This window comes from Sabethes cyaneus, chromosome 3 (assembly GCF_943734655.1).
Source record: "Sabethes cyaneus chromosome 3, idSabCyanKW18_F2, whole genome shotgun sequence".
In the NCBI taxonomy this organism is placed as follows: Eukaryota; Metazoa; Arthropoda; class Insecta; order Diptera; family Culicidae; genus Sabethes; species Sabethes cyaneus.
Genome location: NC_071355.1, coordinates 188037352 through 188055687, shown reverse-complemented (window position 1 = coordinate 188055687; position 18336 = coordinate 188037352). Strand labels below are relative to the sequence as shown.

Below are 18336 nucleotides of genomic sequence, written 5' to 3'. Positions count from 1 at the left end.
GGACCGTGCTAGATCCGGGCGGTCGCGTTCGGCGAGGATGCCAGCAACCATCAACGTGGTGAGGGAGCTGATTCGTCGAAAAATGAACTGCTCAATCCGGAAGACCGCTGTTGTCCTGGATATGCCGATCGGGACTACCCACATCATCATGGCGAAGGACCTGGGATGCAAGCCGTACAAGAAACGCAAGGTTCACGGGGTAACGGAGTCTACAACGAAGAAGAGGCTGGAGAGAGTAAAACTGATACTTTCGCGGCACACTGGTCAAGAGTTTGTTTGTGATGAGAAACTCTTCATCTTGCAACAGCCGTACAATGTCCAAAATGATCAGCTGTGGGCACCGACGTTGGCCAGCATCCTCCTGTCCCACATAAACATCCCGCGGTTTCAGAACACTGCGTCGGTGATGGTTTGGGGGGCCTTATTTAAGGGGTCCGGGAAAGATCATTAGATGATTTCATACTCAAGATCATTCTCGATAAGATTTTGTGGCCTCCCAGCTATCCGGATCTTAATCCCCTGGATTTTAATGTATGGTCGAACCAGTGGCGACTCGTGGTGGTTTAGCTTACCTGTTCAACCAGCGAAAAATACAAATTAATACGCAGCTTTTTTTATTATCGAAATTCTATATTTTATTCATAAAACAAACATTAGGGGTATTCACGTAGCGCTTGCTATGTTGCGTAAACGGAGTATTTCGTGTATATGCTGCCGCAATTCGCATAGCAGTTCCGGTTTCTATGCAAGCGGCAGAGTAGCGGCAGTATAAATACGCAATACTCCGTATACGCAACATAACAAGCGCTACGTGAATACTCCTATTATTTAAATAACAACGGAATACGGCGGTTTACTTTACCAGCAAACTCGTCTCTGAATTTAAACTACGAACCTAAGACTTTCCGTTCAATTTATCTATTGAACCAAATTCAAGAATAACCACCACACGCACCACAAGCAATATGCGTAAGTTGTTCAATGCTAAAGATGAACGAGTTAATGAGAAAATTTTGCGAATAATGCATGCCATCCCCTTCGTACCAATACATTGTTCCTGGTGCTAATCTCTAAAGTAACGTTCAAGCGTCGTATTGAACGTTTTGCTCATTAGCTTCGTGACTAGATAAAATGGAATCAAAGCGCAGGCCATAGGGATATGTGGTAGTAAGTTGTTCAATGCTGAAGATGAACGAGTAATGAGACAATAATGCGCCCGCGCTTTCGAGTAAAAGCTGTTTCACGTTCTCTTTTTATCTCATTCGTACCCAGAATCAACACCAGGAATAATGTGTTGGTATATGCTTGTGCATTGAGATCAAAGCAACGTTCAAACGTCGTGTTGAACGGTTTGCTCAGCAGCTTCGTAAACTAAACTAATAATTTACCGAATTATTCGTATTGCATATGCGTCGGTTCAAACGAAATCATGAACTAGTGTGATGAAAAAAAATTTTGTCGGGTTGAATTTTGTTGCCTGTCCTATGAACAGGTTGAACATGCGGACGAGTCGCCACTGGGTCGAACATGCCGGCCACGCAGAGCGAACATAAAGTGAGCACTATGGACCAATTTAAAAAGCTCAATTCCAAAATCTGGGACGAGATGCCCATGGACCAGGTGCGTGCCGCGTGTGATTCTTTTGAGAAACGTCTCGAGCTCGTCATAAATGGAATCAAATGTGAATCATTCATTCATTTTCAACAGCCGACAACGGCACACAAAATCATGTAAACATTGCTCCTTCAGCCAGGTTTTGGTTGATTTTAAAAAGCAGTCAGTTTAGGAAACTAAATTTTAACATTTAATCAAATATAAGTCAAAAGCAAGAAAATTGACTAACAGGTTAGTCGTGCAATCATTTAGTACTACAATTCATGAATGACTAGTTTTGAAGGGTAGAAAACTGAGAAAGATAAACACTGTCAGCAGTTGGGTAGTCATCTCCAAGGGCTGACAGATAAAAGTATACTATCAGGGGTAAGGGTGTTTGCACTGAATGCGTTTTACTTATATTCGCCTTCATGTAGAAGCTGTCAATTTGTTTGAGCACTGCCTGGGATCATTTTTCGTTTCGATCTTTATCTTTAGAAAGGTTTAGGGGCACCTGGGGTAATTAGCACCGTCGAGGCAAAGTGCACCCCCTTTGTTTCTAAGCCAAAACACGATTTAAAAATAAAAAAGTAATTCTGCCAGTTAAATCGATGTTTGCTTTGGCTACTATGTGAATTTGGCAGTTCTATCTAATAAGGAAACGTAAATAATAACAAAAATATGGTTTCTATGAATAACCTGTAACTTTTGGCTTCGCTTCACTATCACTTTTTAACTGCTCCGGCCATATTAATTGCTAGTAAATGTTATAATTCGATTAATTGTGGTTTGAGCTACAGAATTCTGATAAAACATCAGAAGGTTTGATATTTATTACTTTTGTTTTTACCAGGAACATTATTTGTGTAAGTTCGGGGCAAAATGCACCCCGTTACTCGGGGCACAAGGCACCCTCAGCAAACATGCTTTATTTACTTTGCTTCTTTTTAAAAATGACACGCAATTACGTCCGAATGTCTAATATGTCAGGTACTGTTAAACAACTGCAGTCAGCACTGGAGGCGGTTAAATACTGTGTTTCAAAAATTATGCTTCTCGGGTACACGGAATTCCAAAGAAAACACACCTCCAATAATTCATCTTCCTTCCCTCGCTTAGGTACTGTAATCACAGTATTTGGTAAAAACTAGAAACGATATTGTCAGTTAGCACGCACGAATTGTATTACAATTATTGAATTCATTGAATATATTCCCATTAATTGATAAAACACATGCATGGGTGCATTTTGCCCCGGCTAGTTGCGTTTTCAGACTTTTGCCTCAGTATCAAAAATCACTTTGCACGCCTTTTTCACAAAGGTTTCCAGCATGATAGCTTAAGAAACTTTTAACTAATATTCATGAGATTATTCTCAGTAGTCAAGATTGATATTTGCTTTAAGATTTAATAGAGAAAAACCAAGATTTCCTTAAACGGTGCATATTACCCCAGGCTACCCTACGTCGCATTTCCCAAGTAACCAGTAAGCACTAAGCACTAACACTAGTCCTTTGACAACATTGTATAAGCATACAGAACTATGATTAAAAGCTTATTTTACTTTATATACTTCTGTAGAACTCACATAATGCTAAAAAGGCGAAATAGCGGATTATTAAAATGCTACGCCACAAGTATTCAATAAACATTATTAGTGTTTGTTTGAGGCTTAATCGAAACGTCATTTTGTCTACATTATCGACGTGACGAAAATGTAGACAGTATATCGTTTGCTTGTAATGGAAAATAAAAATAGATTCGGTCGGAATTTAAAAAACTAAAAAAGTAAGCGATTTTTTTGCATCATATCAAGGGGAGCAGAATAAACAGAACCATTTTTTGAAATGCTGAATACTGTTACCACCTAGACAGTGCTCGAAACGGGAATTAGCCATGCAACCTCATACGTTTCCTTGCACCTTTGCTATTTAAATCATAGCGGACGTGATTGAGTGAGTTGAAATTAGTCGTATTTAAATCTTGTGATATTTCCTCTCATATCATAGCTACTTGTCCTGCATTACCAATAGGGTAGAAAAAGACAGATGGAAGAGCGCACGAATAGCAAAATAAGAAGTCAAGTACAAGCCGTTTATCAACACTTACGGCTCGGTTTAATGCTATTGACTAAATGCATTATATTGTTCGTTATATGCGCATATATTGCTTTCTTTAATGCTGATTTACGTTAATGCTTCTATGCATCAACATTGTTAACAGGCTTGGCATACACTTTTCGCTTCGATTTTGCTTTTTTGATTACTGCATCTCAGCCAAGCAAAATTTGAAAAAGTGACGTATGGGGCGTTTGTAGAATTTGTTATTATCTACAATATTGCTGAAGTAAGCGTTACTGTGCGTTTTGTATTTATGACGCTATAAGGCTGCTACCCTCTTGGTAGCCAAAAGAGCGCTCTTTTGGCTACCAACGACATTACTGCGCTACAGCGCCGTAAATACTAAAGATAGAACTTCACTTTCTTCAGCAATATTATAGATAATTACTAGCTCTACATATGCCCCATACACCACTTTTTCAAATTCTGCTTGGCTGAGGAGCAGTAATCAAAAGAGCAAAATCAAAGCGAAAAGTGTATGCCAAGCCTGATTGTTAATATACGTTTTATAAGCATTAAGATTTCTAATATACAAAAGTTTATGGCACCAGGGATGCAGAATTATTTTCAATATACGGTTTTGGATTAATGCTTATGGTTACTTGGGTTGCGCTTTGAGATTTGTTTTTTGTTCAGTGCTTTTTTGAAAGGGTAAGCGATTTTAAACTGAACTTCGGTTATTTTTCTGCATATCGTTTCTACGCCGCTTCACACCCAGTGAAGCATTTTTTACCCATTTTATTTTTTTTCGAACAATTTTTATTTTGAACACTTCTTCTAGAAGCGTTTTGTCTTTTGTTGTACCTGATGCGTAGATGATTTTGTTTCGATCTTTTGTGGTCTTAAAAAGTGTTCTTCAACTATTTCTAAGTTATTTTAAGATAGTTGCAATATTTTTCATTTCTGGACTTTCAAAGTATTTACTGCCACTTTAAGCTTATTCCAAAATTATCTATTAATTTGGCTTTTCTGGCCCCTAGAAGCTAATTTTGGAAACATTTTTGGTAACCCAACTTCCCAAAGTTTTACACCGATTGATCAATCCTCCTAGCAGTGGCGCTACTTCCTACTACTTTCACTACTTTTTCGGGTTCAAGTGTCTCTAAAACAGTACGGTATTACTAACTGTATAGTCATGACAGGCTCATTACTATGAGCGGTTGTTTTGCTTACATTAAATATATCTTGCAGTCATCTTGTCTTAAAATGTATTAATAAAATTGTTGGAACTTCTCTATTCAATGGAGTGAAGATTAATTAATTACGAATCGGTATCGGAATCAATTTCAAATTTCCCAATTAGTCTTCAAAGGTCTTTGTTTCTACGTAATGTCATGAGAAGAGTAAACATAGTTTAAATGATTAAGAAATTGAATGAATTGGAAGAATAACAAACAGCAGACTGTGAAAAATATTGACTAAAGAGGTGTTATTACTGGTAAAAAATATCAGCTGTTGTCAAACTGTATTGCAGTTAGTTTTGTATTGCAGTTATTCCCAACGGCATGAACAACCCCTCTAAACTGGGTAAGTCTAATTTTCATATTCATCTAGTTCGTGTCAAAAAAGTGCTACCTGATTCACACCCTAGATTCATCCGATCGACCGGTGCTCTACCAATACCCAAAAGACCGACAACTAAACGTACATATGTACATATGATTGGACGCAAAATGAACCGGGCAAAAGGCTAAACGTATGCAAAGTCCACTAAAACTGACTCCATCATAAATACGTATAATATTCGAGAAGTGCAACACACAACTATGCTGTGATGGTTTTACGATTAGTTTTTAAGGGGAGGTAAACTTCCACTAACGGATCTGTTTATAAGCTCTGTTTCCATGCAAACAGCCATGCCGCGGCGTATGGATGCGGAGTGCATCTGTCGTGGTTGCTCGCTGCCGCGTGCCGCGTGTTTTGGAAGCCGCATGTTGACATTACGGCAATATGTTGCTATCACCTACGTTGTTAGTGCGTTAGTCAGTAAGCGAAGACACGCTGTTGCTCAGTGGATTTGCCGCTATTCAGCTTGTTGTAACAACTGTTCAATGGTTTCTCTTGTCATATACAAGACGAATAGATTCGATAGCGTCACCAGGAGGACCGCACCCACCTTTCAGGTTGAGCTAAATGGTATCATGAATGGTTATTGTGAACTAACTCTATGCACAACCTAACAGTGCCATCCCAATGAATGATTCGATGCAGGTTATGATCAGTGCTCAGTCTGTCAATGGTAATCGGTACTGATCACGCAATTTTCATTACCCCATGCGCATTCGGCTGACCGCGAGGTCCAATGGCAATTGAATTAATTAATCTAGTACGAGCGGCTGTTGGTTGATTCATTGAGGGTTAGCACCTAGCGGTGCCAGCCAACTGTGTATGTGTGAGTTGCGTTGACCGGCGGCTGTAAGACGTTGGACGGACTCGATCAGTGCTGACGACCGAGAAGTGCTCTGACGAAAATTCTATTTCGCAGTTTTTTTTTATCAGAATTGCCTACAGAGGCTATTTTCGTCATCGAAGATAGTAGAAAGCTTGTTCAGAAAGCTGGCTGCACTGCATTTTTGAGTGAGTCACTGTCGTCATTTACAGCTTGCTTACTATTCCAGACTCAGACAAGCGATCAACCGCGGTCAACAACGTGTTTCGTTTACTCTAGACTTAATGGAGGAAGGCATACGGCTGGTGAATTACCGTGAACGGGGTCATAAAGCAGTTCACTCAACGATGTAGCAAAACCGGATTGAGACTCAGTTTTGCACCATTGCGTCTAGCGAAACACGGCTTCAGGTATGCGCTTTTATTTTCACGGATGGCCTTCGGCAAGGTTTACCGGTACGAAGCCGGTCTTGGTTATATACAATCGGTCAAAATTTGGCGAAACGACAATGCAAACGGGTGTACAGAATTAGGGGATTAAGTGATGCAGGAGAATTTGATTGTCTTTTACAGCAGGTAGGCATCAATGCCATTCAATTCAATTCAATAGCTTGTGTGCAGCAGCGCACGCGACACGGTTTAGCAAACGATAGTAACCACGGCAACCACACCCGATGGATTCACAAGAAACGGAATAAAGCAAGGTGATCGTTTTGTTGTTCATTCAACAAATTGTATGAGTTGTGAGTATTGGTGAAAGAACTTTTGCACCGTCGTAATAACACGTCGGAAACAGTTGAACGACATCACAGCGAAAGGGGAGATTCCACCCTGCACGTTAGTAGTAGATCTTGCCAAACTGTTGCGCTTATGGGCCCCCATGGGAGGAGGAGCACTTACATACGGCTCCGGTGAGGTGACGACGAATACAGAAAGGTGCCTTAGAAAGCCACAATTGTCCCATTACGGACAGTGGATTCATTAGTTTGAAAGGGTTTAGACGGTGGTAATTTATTCGTGTTTTCGCTAGTGATTATTCGTAGCACAAGCTTCTTCAGCAGGACAGGCTTCCAGTGGCAAGGGAGGGCATGCAAATGCAAACGTTTCGTTCGAGTGGGAATGTCCGTTAATGAACATAATATTTGGAACCCCACCTGAACTGAAAAAGTTGGTTTGAATAATGTGACAGCCTCTTTAAATTTGTGTTTATGAATTTGAACATCTCTAGTTTCACCAGTAATGTCACACAAGCAACGAGTGCACTGCAACAGCTGAAGGTGTTAAGCCTACCGCTAATTAGTCCGTCAAAAGGAGTGATGTGGGGAATTTAGCTGAACATATTTATAGTTTCTTAATCACGGTTGTATGTTATACTTCCCGAGGTACGACGTTACAAGCTGTGAATTGTTTTGTTAATATCAAACATGTTTGAGTGACTGAATTTCAAAAAGAGCGATCATTTGGCTACCAACCGGGTAGCAGCCCAATGGCACCGTAAATACAAACGACACAATTCTACTTTCTTGAACAATATTGTAGATAATAATTACCTCTACAATTGCTCTTTATACTGCTTATCCGAATTCTGTTTCACTGTAGCCAAATGAGCATCTACCTACTGAGCAAAAACCCGAAAATGAAAACGAAAGAACGCACGACTAATCGGCGTACGGAATAAGCGAGTTTTGTCCCCTTTTTCGGGCTACAGAAACAGTTAACTGTTTGTTTTGTCCCAATCAATTCTGGGATAAATGTGTTGTTAGAGCTCGAATGTGATTCCTTAGTAATTGTGTCGCAATGAACTATTAAGATTAGTTCAGTAACAGGCACGAAAAGCTATATTCAGTTACCTTCGTTTTCGAAAGAGACATCAGTTTCGATTAGATTCTAATAGAATATCGGTTTAAACTGTCAGGCGCAAGGGATGGTTGTACACTTTATGAACACGTTTTACGTTCAGGACATCAAATTCGTTACTTTCTACCTTCGTTAGCTTTTAGTAAGACGTAGTCAAAAAACAACTATAACAAAAATAAAAAGTTGATGTTTGATACAGAATACCTAGAGCAAAAAATTTTTTTTATCGGAATTGACTCCGATTTCTATATTACAAGCGCATCAGAATTATAGTTGGGAAAATTTCCTTTCAAGTATAGTTTTGGTGTATCCCTGCTGTCAACAGGAAATGGGTATGAAAAGGGGGAAGGCAAATGAGGAGCGTCCAATATAGCTCTAGCTATCCCAAGCCCCTACCTAGCGCCTCCACGTGGTCATACCCGGTAATGCTCTATTGAGTAGCCAAACTAGGAGGTGCGATACTGTGTGGTTCCCGGCTGCCTGATCTCATAATCGAGGTTTTGGGCAGACGGTGGAGCCAGATCGTGTGGGTAAGCATAATATAAGTTATTTTAATATTTTTTTTCGTTTTAGCTTATAAATCATTTACTGTTTTATAGTGAAAACTTTGGCCAATACGAGTGTTAATACTGCACATGGATATTGGATACCAGAAGAAAAATTAAATTAATTATTAGAAGCATTTATGGAATCTAAAAGGACGCAACTCTATTCCATTCGAAGGAGTGCTGGTGAGATTGTTCTATATTTACCCATATATACCACATTTCATAAATAAACTAGAATCGGGAAGAGGGAGGGACCATCAGAGCACTTGTTTGAAGCGGTGGGCCTAGGTAGAGTGAAACAGTCAACTTTCTAGGGTTAATCTTGGCCCGATTAACAACACATCGTGGATAATGAGCGGGCTCTTCTCCCCACCTGCTGGAGTCATTCTGCATTAAGACGGTTTATTCAACGATTGACTCAGTGACTTAGCCCTTGGAAGGAGATTCTCTAAATCCTGGTACGTGTAAGTGATGTTGCTTATCGACCAATTCCCTTTTGGCCCTTCATACAAGAGTTGGGAAGCATGGCCAATCGTTGAATATGTTCAACTCTTTTTGACATGATAGGCTCATTGCTATGAACGGATGTTCTGCTAAGGCAGGTGGTAGTACCATATATTCATATTCATATTCATCCCTGCTGTCAACAGGAAATGGATAATTAAACTGCCACCATTCAACGATTCCTCTCAGTAGATTTTCCTTTAGGTTACATTCCTCTATCGTACACTTAATATCGCGAGTAGAATTTCTAAGCCGGTTAATTCCCAGGGCTCTGACGGCATTTTCAATGTGCTTCAGTATCATTGGGAAAGTGTTGAAAATTTTTGTTTGTATATTCTGGCACTTATCCCAGAACTGTGAGGCAGAGTTTTTGAAAATCAAGTGAAATCAATATTCTGTTGAAACTTGTCGACGCAGGAAAATCAAGCAAGCGCTTGTGAGACTCTTCAGACCATTGTAATTCATTTCGCTGACTGAATGTCTTCAGTCACAACACCCCAGTATGTGCTTCAGTTCCCGAAAGTGTGACAGATGCATTTTAGTTTAGCAGTCATTCGTTGAATATCTTCAGAAAGACCACCGTTCTAACCATCGGGAAATTCGACTATTCAGTTATTGTCTACTTTACGTTGCGAATATCTTTCTAATCTTATCTAGTCTTTTCTAATCTAATCTTTCGCTCTCCAGACTTGTGGTTGATGTATTCTAAATAATTGTATTGATGTATTCTAAATGATTATTATGAAATTCTACCTGAATTTTTGCGCAGACCCCTAGCATAATAATGGAACCACAAAGCTTGTGGTTTTCCGGTATTGCTTGATCGTAAGCTTGGGTATGTTTGTAGTAATGAAAGCTCGATTATGCCTTTTTAAAATGCTGTAGGATACGATCGAACGATTTTACATTTAGGATGTAAAATTTGTTTACAATAACAAGAAAGAATATAGTTCGTGACATGTTGGGACGAGTGGATATGGTCACTGTTTTTCAAATAAAACGGAAATGAATGAGATGGCAGATTGTCGTCCCAGATTACATCACTATATTGTCCAATTCGTATAAAGATTTCTGACGGAGTGATATGATTATTTGTCGACTTGGTTGGACCACACGTGTACAAAGTTCGGAAGTCACTGAATTGGAGTTACAAACTAAAAACCGCGATCCAAGCTCGCGCAAGCAACCTGTACAGGATATCAAACGATTAGCAAAGGTGTATGTATGGCTGCTATGTGATGGATGATAAAACCTATTTCATTGTAGACAACAGACAAATTCTGAAACAGGAATACTACGTTATCACCTTTGAGTTGGCAGTCCTCAAGAGTGTACGGAAGAGGAAGCGACTGTCAACGGACAAATCTACAGGAACGAATACAGTAGGATTTCGAATTTGGCACAAATGCGTATCGCCTAGGTTGCCAAAATTGAAACTCTAAAAAAAGTCTGCCAAGAGCTATCATTCTGGTGCAAATAAGCTATTGCCACTCTACAGTAAGACGTAGTCCTATGGCAATAAAAATATTATTATTTGAAACCACATAACTGTTTGTCATGAACATACTGAGGGCATTTTTTTTTTGTCATTTAAAGCATGCATGCGGAAACTGATTGATATTTTAGCATATTTATGGAAGTGAAATATCCTACGTTGCCAAAATTAACTTTTGTTGCGAATACGTTTGTTGCCAAAATCGAGGCATGCCAAAAGCGAACCATGCCAAATTCGAAATCCGACTGTATCTCCAAAAGCGACTTCTGCTCTTCTTGAGATCTCACAAAGGCTCGACATTATTTCCTGCCATTATGCCCGGCCCGTCAGGTACATCAGGAGAGCTCACGAAACATCTTGATTTCCCTCTAACGAGAAACTTTGGATTATTATGAAGGGAAATCTTCGTAAAAGCCAAAAAGTGATTGAAAATAAACTTGAATTCGCCGATATTGCATAACTCTTGAAGCACAGAGGATTGGTCCAGTCCAATCTCGAACCAAATAAATTTCTAAGCTTGACTAATTAGTTGTAAATTACATAAATCACAAATCAAATGAAACATAGCTATCGTACTACTGCACAAATAGCAAAATAATCAAGGTTACGAATTCACAGATTCACTACAAGTATGTCAATTTAACAATAAGAAAATAATGAGATATGTTGTAGCGCATAAAAGAGGCACAAACGTAAAACCAAGAAACACCGAAATACTTGCCGAAGTGGCAACATCCAATTAAGCATGGTATGAAATAGGACAGAAATAAATATATACCATTGTGCAATTATTACGTAGTACCTACTGTCAATTAATCATCAGCCATTTCTAATCGAGAATAACATTCGTAATATAACGACCAGAGTATATATGATACGATATCTATTGTATGAGTCACAGCATGTTTTATAAACAGTATTTCGCATCTCATTTGGCACAGTTTCGCATCTGGTTGCTTAGTTACTAGACGAAATGCTTAGTTACACGGTGAAATGGAACATTTTTCCAGGAGAAATCATTGCTTTAATTGATGCTGCTCAACGCAACACCTACCGAGTCGTCGTATTATTCATGACTATAGATAGTAGAGTAAACATAGATGACTGAACTGTCACAATAGAGAAAAGAAGTATTATCATTTAGAAAAATATACTTCAATGCATATCAAATCGACTAAATAAATGTTTAGCTGATAGATGCGAAATTTTTTCAATTATTCACAAAAACATGATAATTAAATTCCTAGTATAACACGCAATATTCGATTTCGCAAATTGCGACTATAAAGAATTTTAGTATCAATTGCAATGTTATGGACAAAACCATAGCGACCATAGTCACTAACTGCATTAGGCCTCCGGAAAGATGCCACATTCATCAATCTTGTTCATTGGCTACTGTTTTGAAACAAGAAATATCCTGTGTGAACTTGAGCAGTTTTCACTACTGGTTACTTTTTCGTTATCGTTTATTATACCTACTTGTTCAAATATTCTAATGATGTTTTTCGAAAAGTAAAGAATGACACAAAAATATGCAATATATTGTTGTCCTGTATTACCAAAACAAAAAGCCGCTTACATCAATCACCCGACGATCAAATGATATTACACCGATAAAACCTGAAGTGAAATTAATATCAGGGACACGTTCTAGCTAGTGCTAGAACCGGTACCGGAATCACATTGGCACGTCACACGTCGTAGCGGTCGTTAGACCTTCCCTGCATGCAAGGATAGCAATCGACGCGAACACTTACGGCCGGTGTTTCGCACATTCTACCAGGTAGAAAACACTGATATAGGTACCTTCTACCTAGCCAGATTACGCCTGATGATGATGATGACTTCTTCCGCACTGCGCTGCTGCTGTGCCGATCAACGCTCGGAGCCATGGTTTGTTTAAGTTTACCTTAGTTCCTGTACTGTCATCAGAGTGTGTTATTTTGTGGCGATCAAGTTCTCACTCGAGGAATTGCAAATCACACAACATTGAACAACTATACCGTGAGGGTTTCGAAAGGAATATTTATTGATTGCTGGAAATCAGTCGTCCGTCAAAGTGTCTATTCTAAAATAAGATGTAACAACTCTTCCCCGTCGCTCTAACTGAACTTGAAGCAAATTTCATGAACAATGCATTACTGAGGAAGTAAATTAACAAGGAAGTAAATTGTCAAAGATTGATTTTTCTTTCAATCTTTCACCAAATCACCAACATTATTCATTTGCATGATATGGCGATAGAGGGGATTCACAATTTCAGTTGTTTTGTAGAGGTTGTGTTGTTTATTTGACTTTCGCTGATATAGCAGATTTAGTGCATATCCTATGAACATAAATATTGGCTTATGATTAACTACTCAACTATGGTAGCAACAACAAGAAGCCTAAGAATGATTTTAGTTCCTCTTACGTAGTCAAATGTTCATTTCCTATATTTGAGGCAGAGGCAGAAAAGGAGCACGAACATTATCGAAAAAGAGACTAGGAGACTTTCTTTTTCTCATAATATCATTTTATAAAAATATTTGTATGTTTATCTTACATTCGCGAATCTATTTCTCGCTTTTGTAAATATCGCTTTTGAATAACTTTTCGGACTAGGTGCTTGAAGAAGTAATTATTTCGGAAAAGTTAATTGACTCAAGTAGCACTTGGAGTTTTAATGCACTCTCATTGCGATTTTCATGGCCAATTTTGATACCTAGAACCGCTATAAGAGTGTAAAGAATCCGACATTGTTACTTGGGCCATTCCCCTTTCGATTAACTTTTTAGAGATTCCGCTGTGTTTCCTTTATTCCTATTCTTAGATTCCATAAGTAGTCCGATGTACTTTTTCTTACCTCATTTGTCATCTTTTTGATTTCGATGTTTCCGTTCATTCCATTATCTGTTGCACAACTAATATAATGTATTAATATATTAATATATTATGTATATTTAAGTCGTTATCTGTTCTACAATTGCATCATGTAATTTCCGACCGCGGATACATCATCGTTTTAATTTTTTCATTTCCTTAACTTTTTTTTCTCAAAACATTTCATCAGCATCGTTTTTACTAGGCTCTCTTGCAGACTTTTAAGGTTTATTCAAACACGTGTCCCCGATTTCTGAGATTTAAAAAGCAGTTTTTATGTTTGAAACAAAATGCATATTCACGACGATTTATCATTGTGTTCTTTGCGTCTGTCAGAAAGAACTTCGACTGACTTCGCAGCCAGCTGTTAGACAATTGCTGGGCTAGCGGTATCGTTCTATTGACTGCAACAACCTGTCCCAGCTGAGATTAGAGCGTACAAGTGTACTGGATTGCTAGCCCAGCGACACACACCTGGAGCCCATTTGGGAGGCCTTTGATCCGTCCTACCTTATACGTATTCCTGACGGTCGCAGTTTGTTTTGTAGCGGATGCTTTTTTAAGAATTAAATATAGGGTATATTGCTACATCGTCGTAATTGCCTATTCCCGTCCTATCCAAAACAAATTATTAAAAATATCAACATTTTTATGACACACAATGCAAAACTAGTTATTCCCTAATATTTTAGTTAGTTGTCTATCATACGCGATCATGCAAAGTGACCTGAGATCTATTTAAATGCGTTTTATCATTAAAGAAGTCTTACCGGCCAAAGTTCCTACGTTTTTTCGTACGACGAAGAAGAAAATGTCGACCAATCATTTTAATTTCCGTCATTTATGAATGAAAATAACTCACACAAGGCATTGTCGGTATTCTACAGCCAGGAAAACTTGCCTGACTTGCAGAAATTTTACCTAATAACATATGTCATGCCGTTCTACACACATACATGCGCGTTAGCTTCGTAAACGTTGTTGTGATTTTTAGTTCGGACGATGAAAAATTTTGATGGACGGATTTTAAAACGGTACGACGAATTTTAGAAATAAAGTCAGTTGCGTAATTTCAAAAATATGCTTTAATAGTCGCTTTTCAGTGATTGGAAAGTTCACGGATCGGAAGGTAAGTGTGTTTTAGTCAAATCAGCACAAGAACTTTTGGAGTATTCATTAAATCCATCCAGCAAATGATGAAAATTAGAATGGTTTTACTTATTACGACGCGAATTAGAAAAAGACCCTATTTCAGTAATAATATTATAACAATTTTTAGTTAAGTGTACATTTGAACTGATTTAGACTTAGACAAACTATTTCATCTTTAATTACTCATTCATCATATTGTGGTTAGTTTTGAGTTTAACCTTTTTTTCGGCGAGACCAAATTTTTGATGTTATTTAACAAGTAGTTTTATAACAAAATTTTTCATCTAATCTTAATCCTAATGACTAACCTAAAATTTATGCAAATAGTGCGTTAATTAAATCGTACTCTGAGGTACGATATTTTTGACGGAATTTTCTCAAATTTGACATCTAACTTATCAAACTGTGCCAGTCTGTGCACCTCTAGCATTCATGTATGATAGAGTAAGTTTAATGTCATTTTGAGTGCCTCATTTTGTATGATTTGTAATTTGATCTTATGACTTTTTGCACAGTGCTCCCGCACCGGAGCAGCATAGCTTAGAACAGGGAATATAATACTGATTTTCTGTTGATAAGTGGATGAGTAGTGAACATTTCGTTTTGATTTTCTCTAGGTGAGCTGTAAATAATAATTTTCTCTTTATGGTCATGCCTAGGTTCACTCCAATCGTAATCGAGCAGTCAGTGCCCGGGTTTAAGCTTGATGAACTCTTGTAAGGGAAAATAATAGCTTGTTTAAGCTTAAGTTAATAGCTTTGTTATTTATTTAATCGAGCAAAAAAAAAATATTGATTTGAGGCATTTTTACTTAAAGTTTAAACATGAAAACCAAGTCTATTCTTGCTTTAAATATATACGTTATTATTTTCCATGCGAAAATCTACCAAAAAAGACAAAAACGATAGAAAAAAAATTCGGAAATTCCGTTGTTTGAATTTTCATTTCTGTTTCGTGCTATAGGCATTAACTCAACTCGAACACTCATTTTTCGAGTCAGGCTGTAGAACCCACAGACAGTTGATTTTATGAAAAAAAAAAACTCATATCCTACAAATTACTTCCAAGGGGGGTAGGGGAGGGTGACAAAAACTTTTGAAATTATTTGCAATGGCCTAATATGCTTTAATAATCGCTTTTCAGTGATTTCAAAGTTCACGGATCGGAAGGTAAGTGTGTTTTAGTCAAATCAGCACAAGAACTTTTGGAGTATTCATTAAATCCATCCAACAAATGATTAAAATTAGAATGGCTTTACTTACTACGACGGGGATTAGAAATAAACCCTAGTGATTTTGTTCCGAATTCAGATTTTCCTCATTGATCGAATGCTTTGAAGAAATTTCATAAGCCTTCGTTCCTCGACAAATTTTGCTACATCGTTGAACGTATACAGTCAGTCCACAATCATGGGTCACACACAATTGTGGGTCATTTTAGCTTTAGCTGCTGATTTCCGTTTAAATATCACCTAATGATTGATCAAACTGTTAGTGCTACATATAAGTAACAATTTTGTCAATCAATAATAGTATAATATTCACGCATTAATTGGCAGAAAAAGCTAAAACGACCCATAATTGTGTGTGACCCATGATTGTGGACTGACTGTATGGCACGGAGAGCAGTCCCACTACTGTTAAAATTACTGTTAGCTTTCAATATATGAATGTTTATTCCTAGCGATAAAAATATTTTTCGGGCAGTTAATTTTGATCTTTTTAAAGCCACGCTTTGCTTTTGCCAAATATTTAAATCATTTTCACAATAGATTTTAGAATATACAGTAGGAATTTAAATTTGCGGGTCGCCTATGTTGCCAAAATCGAAACCGTGCCAAAATCGAGACGCTTTTTTGACATGGACATGGTCATATGTAGCCCACTTTTGACGCTTAATAAACATGGTCAAAAGTGGGCTACATATAAATAATCAATAATTCAACAGCAGAAAATCCACTCACCAGATAACAGAATCCGGTATATTTGATCAATCTTTTTTTGCTCCATAATTGGTATTTAAAATGTTCACTTCTATTGGACTGTAGTAAATAATTTCATTGCCAAAAGTGATAAGCGATATCAATTTCTTCACGGTACGCCCACAATAAACAATACGTGCTCTAGATTCTCAATGCAATCTATCTCGCATCGAAATTAGCGCAGGAAAAAAGGATCAGATAAAGCACGCTGCCCCATTATACTAGCATGCTGTGCTTAGTGCCTTGCGGAACTCAGCCATGAACAATCAAAACAGTTTTGTTGATAAAAAAGAACCTGTTCGATGTCGCTTGGAATGGTGATTAAATGTAGAAATAAACGAAACTTTTGCACCGAGAACCTCTCACTTAGCTATCCGATAGTTCTCTCCTCAAGAACTCTGCCGTGTCAGAATTATAAATAGGTGTGCAAAATTCCACGCGTAAGATTTTTAAATGTATTATACATAAAGCTATGTTTACTGTGCCTCACCACTACCAGCGCAAAGCTGGGCAAATATTTTGCTTTGTGCTAGCGCAAAGTCATTTGCATGCAAGGCATTGGTATTCACATTTTTTTTGACAGATCATTAACAGCAGGCGACCGAATTCAGGGCCTCAATAAATGCCCCGCAGTGAGGTTCTAACCCGTTTGGATGCTAGCGAGAAAGCTAGCGCTTTGACCCCCTTCAACTGAATGACCACTTACCCCATGATCCAGCGGTACGGCCGAGAACTGTTCCTTCGTTGGAGTTGTACAGAAACTTTCTGAACGGAATTGGTGGTGGTTTCTCTCGCAGAAACATTTGCTTCTGTTCTGCTTCCGCTTGGTGAATAGGAGACATTTGTTTGGACATTGTGCTGCTTAAACTTGCTTGGGGAGCGAACACAATTTAAATTGTAAATCCTATGCAAGTGATTTATTTTAACTTAAGATTCTCGCTAAAGCACCTTGACGCCACACACTATTCAAGGCCTCAAGTGAAAGACTCTTACTGGTTTCGGGCTGGGCGCGGATTTTACAGAGCTGATGGAACGCAACACTGCCGCCTCGACGGTCTTGCACTTTACTGAAATATAATTTTAAGTAATACTGGGCCAAATTTAGATCTCCGAAACCAAACTCGCGAGACACGGTAGCTTCTTTCGCTATGCTGTATCACTTCAACATTCAGCAAAAACTCACTCTGATATTCTTTCTCACGCGCGAAAAACGAGAGTTGGAAAATTATAACGACCGCCGAAACAACCGTGTGTACTTATTCGACTGGCGAAAGGCGTAAAATGGGGTGGGAACTCTTATTTATAATAAGACAAAAATAAAGTTCAACTAAAGATAGATTCTATCTCGAAGGGAGTTCCCAATCCGCGGAACCGTCCAAACAGGTCTCCGATCGTGAAGAAACTGTATGTATTGTTGATGCTACAACGATCGTTCTGCCAGTAAGCAACTTTTTTCTTCGTTGCGCCAACCGTCGTGGCAACACCAACACAGCCAACCGGGCGAATGTAGGGTCACCATCTTGGATTGGCATCCTAGTAGCAACCGTTATTCAACCAAGTTCGTCCGTACCTGACCACCCTAACGGAAACCAAAGCACCGCCACACGTACAGGTTGGAAAACCAGTTTTCTTTGTACGAAGTGCGCTTTCTATTCTTCCTACACAACCGCGCACTTTGTAACGGTATGCGGTGTTCATTGCATCGACATACAAACACCAAGATGCGCGGAAACCCCTTTTTCCTACAAACAGCCAGAACTTCGGCATTCAGTGGTTGGAGAAGTTTCTCTTTCGTGTTGAGCTACGCATGTGTAACGACCGAAAGAACGCATT

At 38.5% G+C, this 18336-nt stretch overlaps 1 protein-coding gene across 1 annotated transcript in view; it reads right to left on the bottom strand.

Moving 5' to 3' along the window:
- The window catches only part of LOC128744267 (sodium/potassium-transporting ATPase subunit beta-2), a 63489-nt gene extending 45603 nt beyond the window's left edge, over window positions 1–17886 (bottom strand). The window contains exon 1 of the mRNA XM_053841123.1: window positions 17210–17886. Coding sequence (XP_053697098.1) covers window positions 17210–17357 — 148 coding nt within the window. The 5' untranslated portion in view covers window positions 17358–17886. The remainder of the gene's footprint in view (window positions 1–17209) is intronic.
- Window positions 17887–18336: the final 450 nt, after the last annotated feature.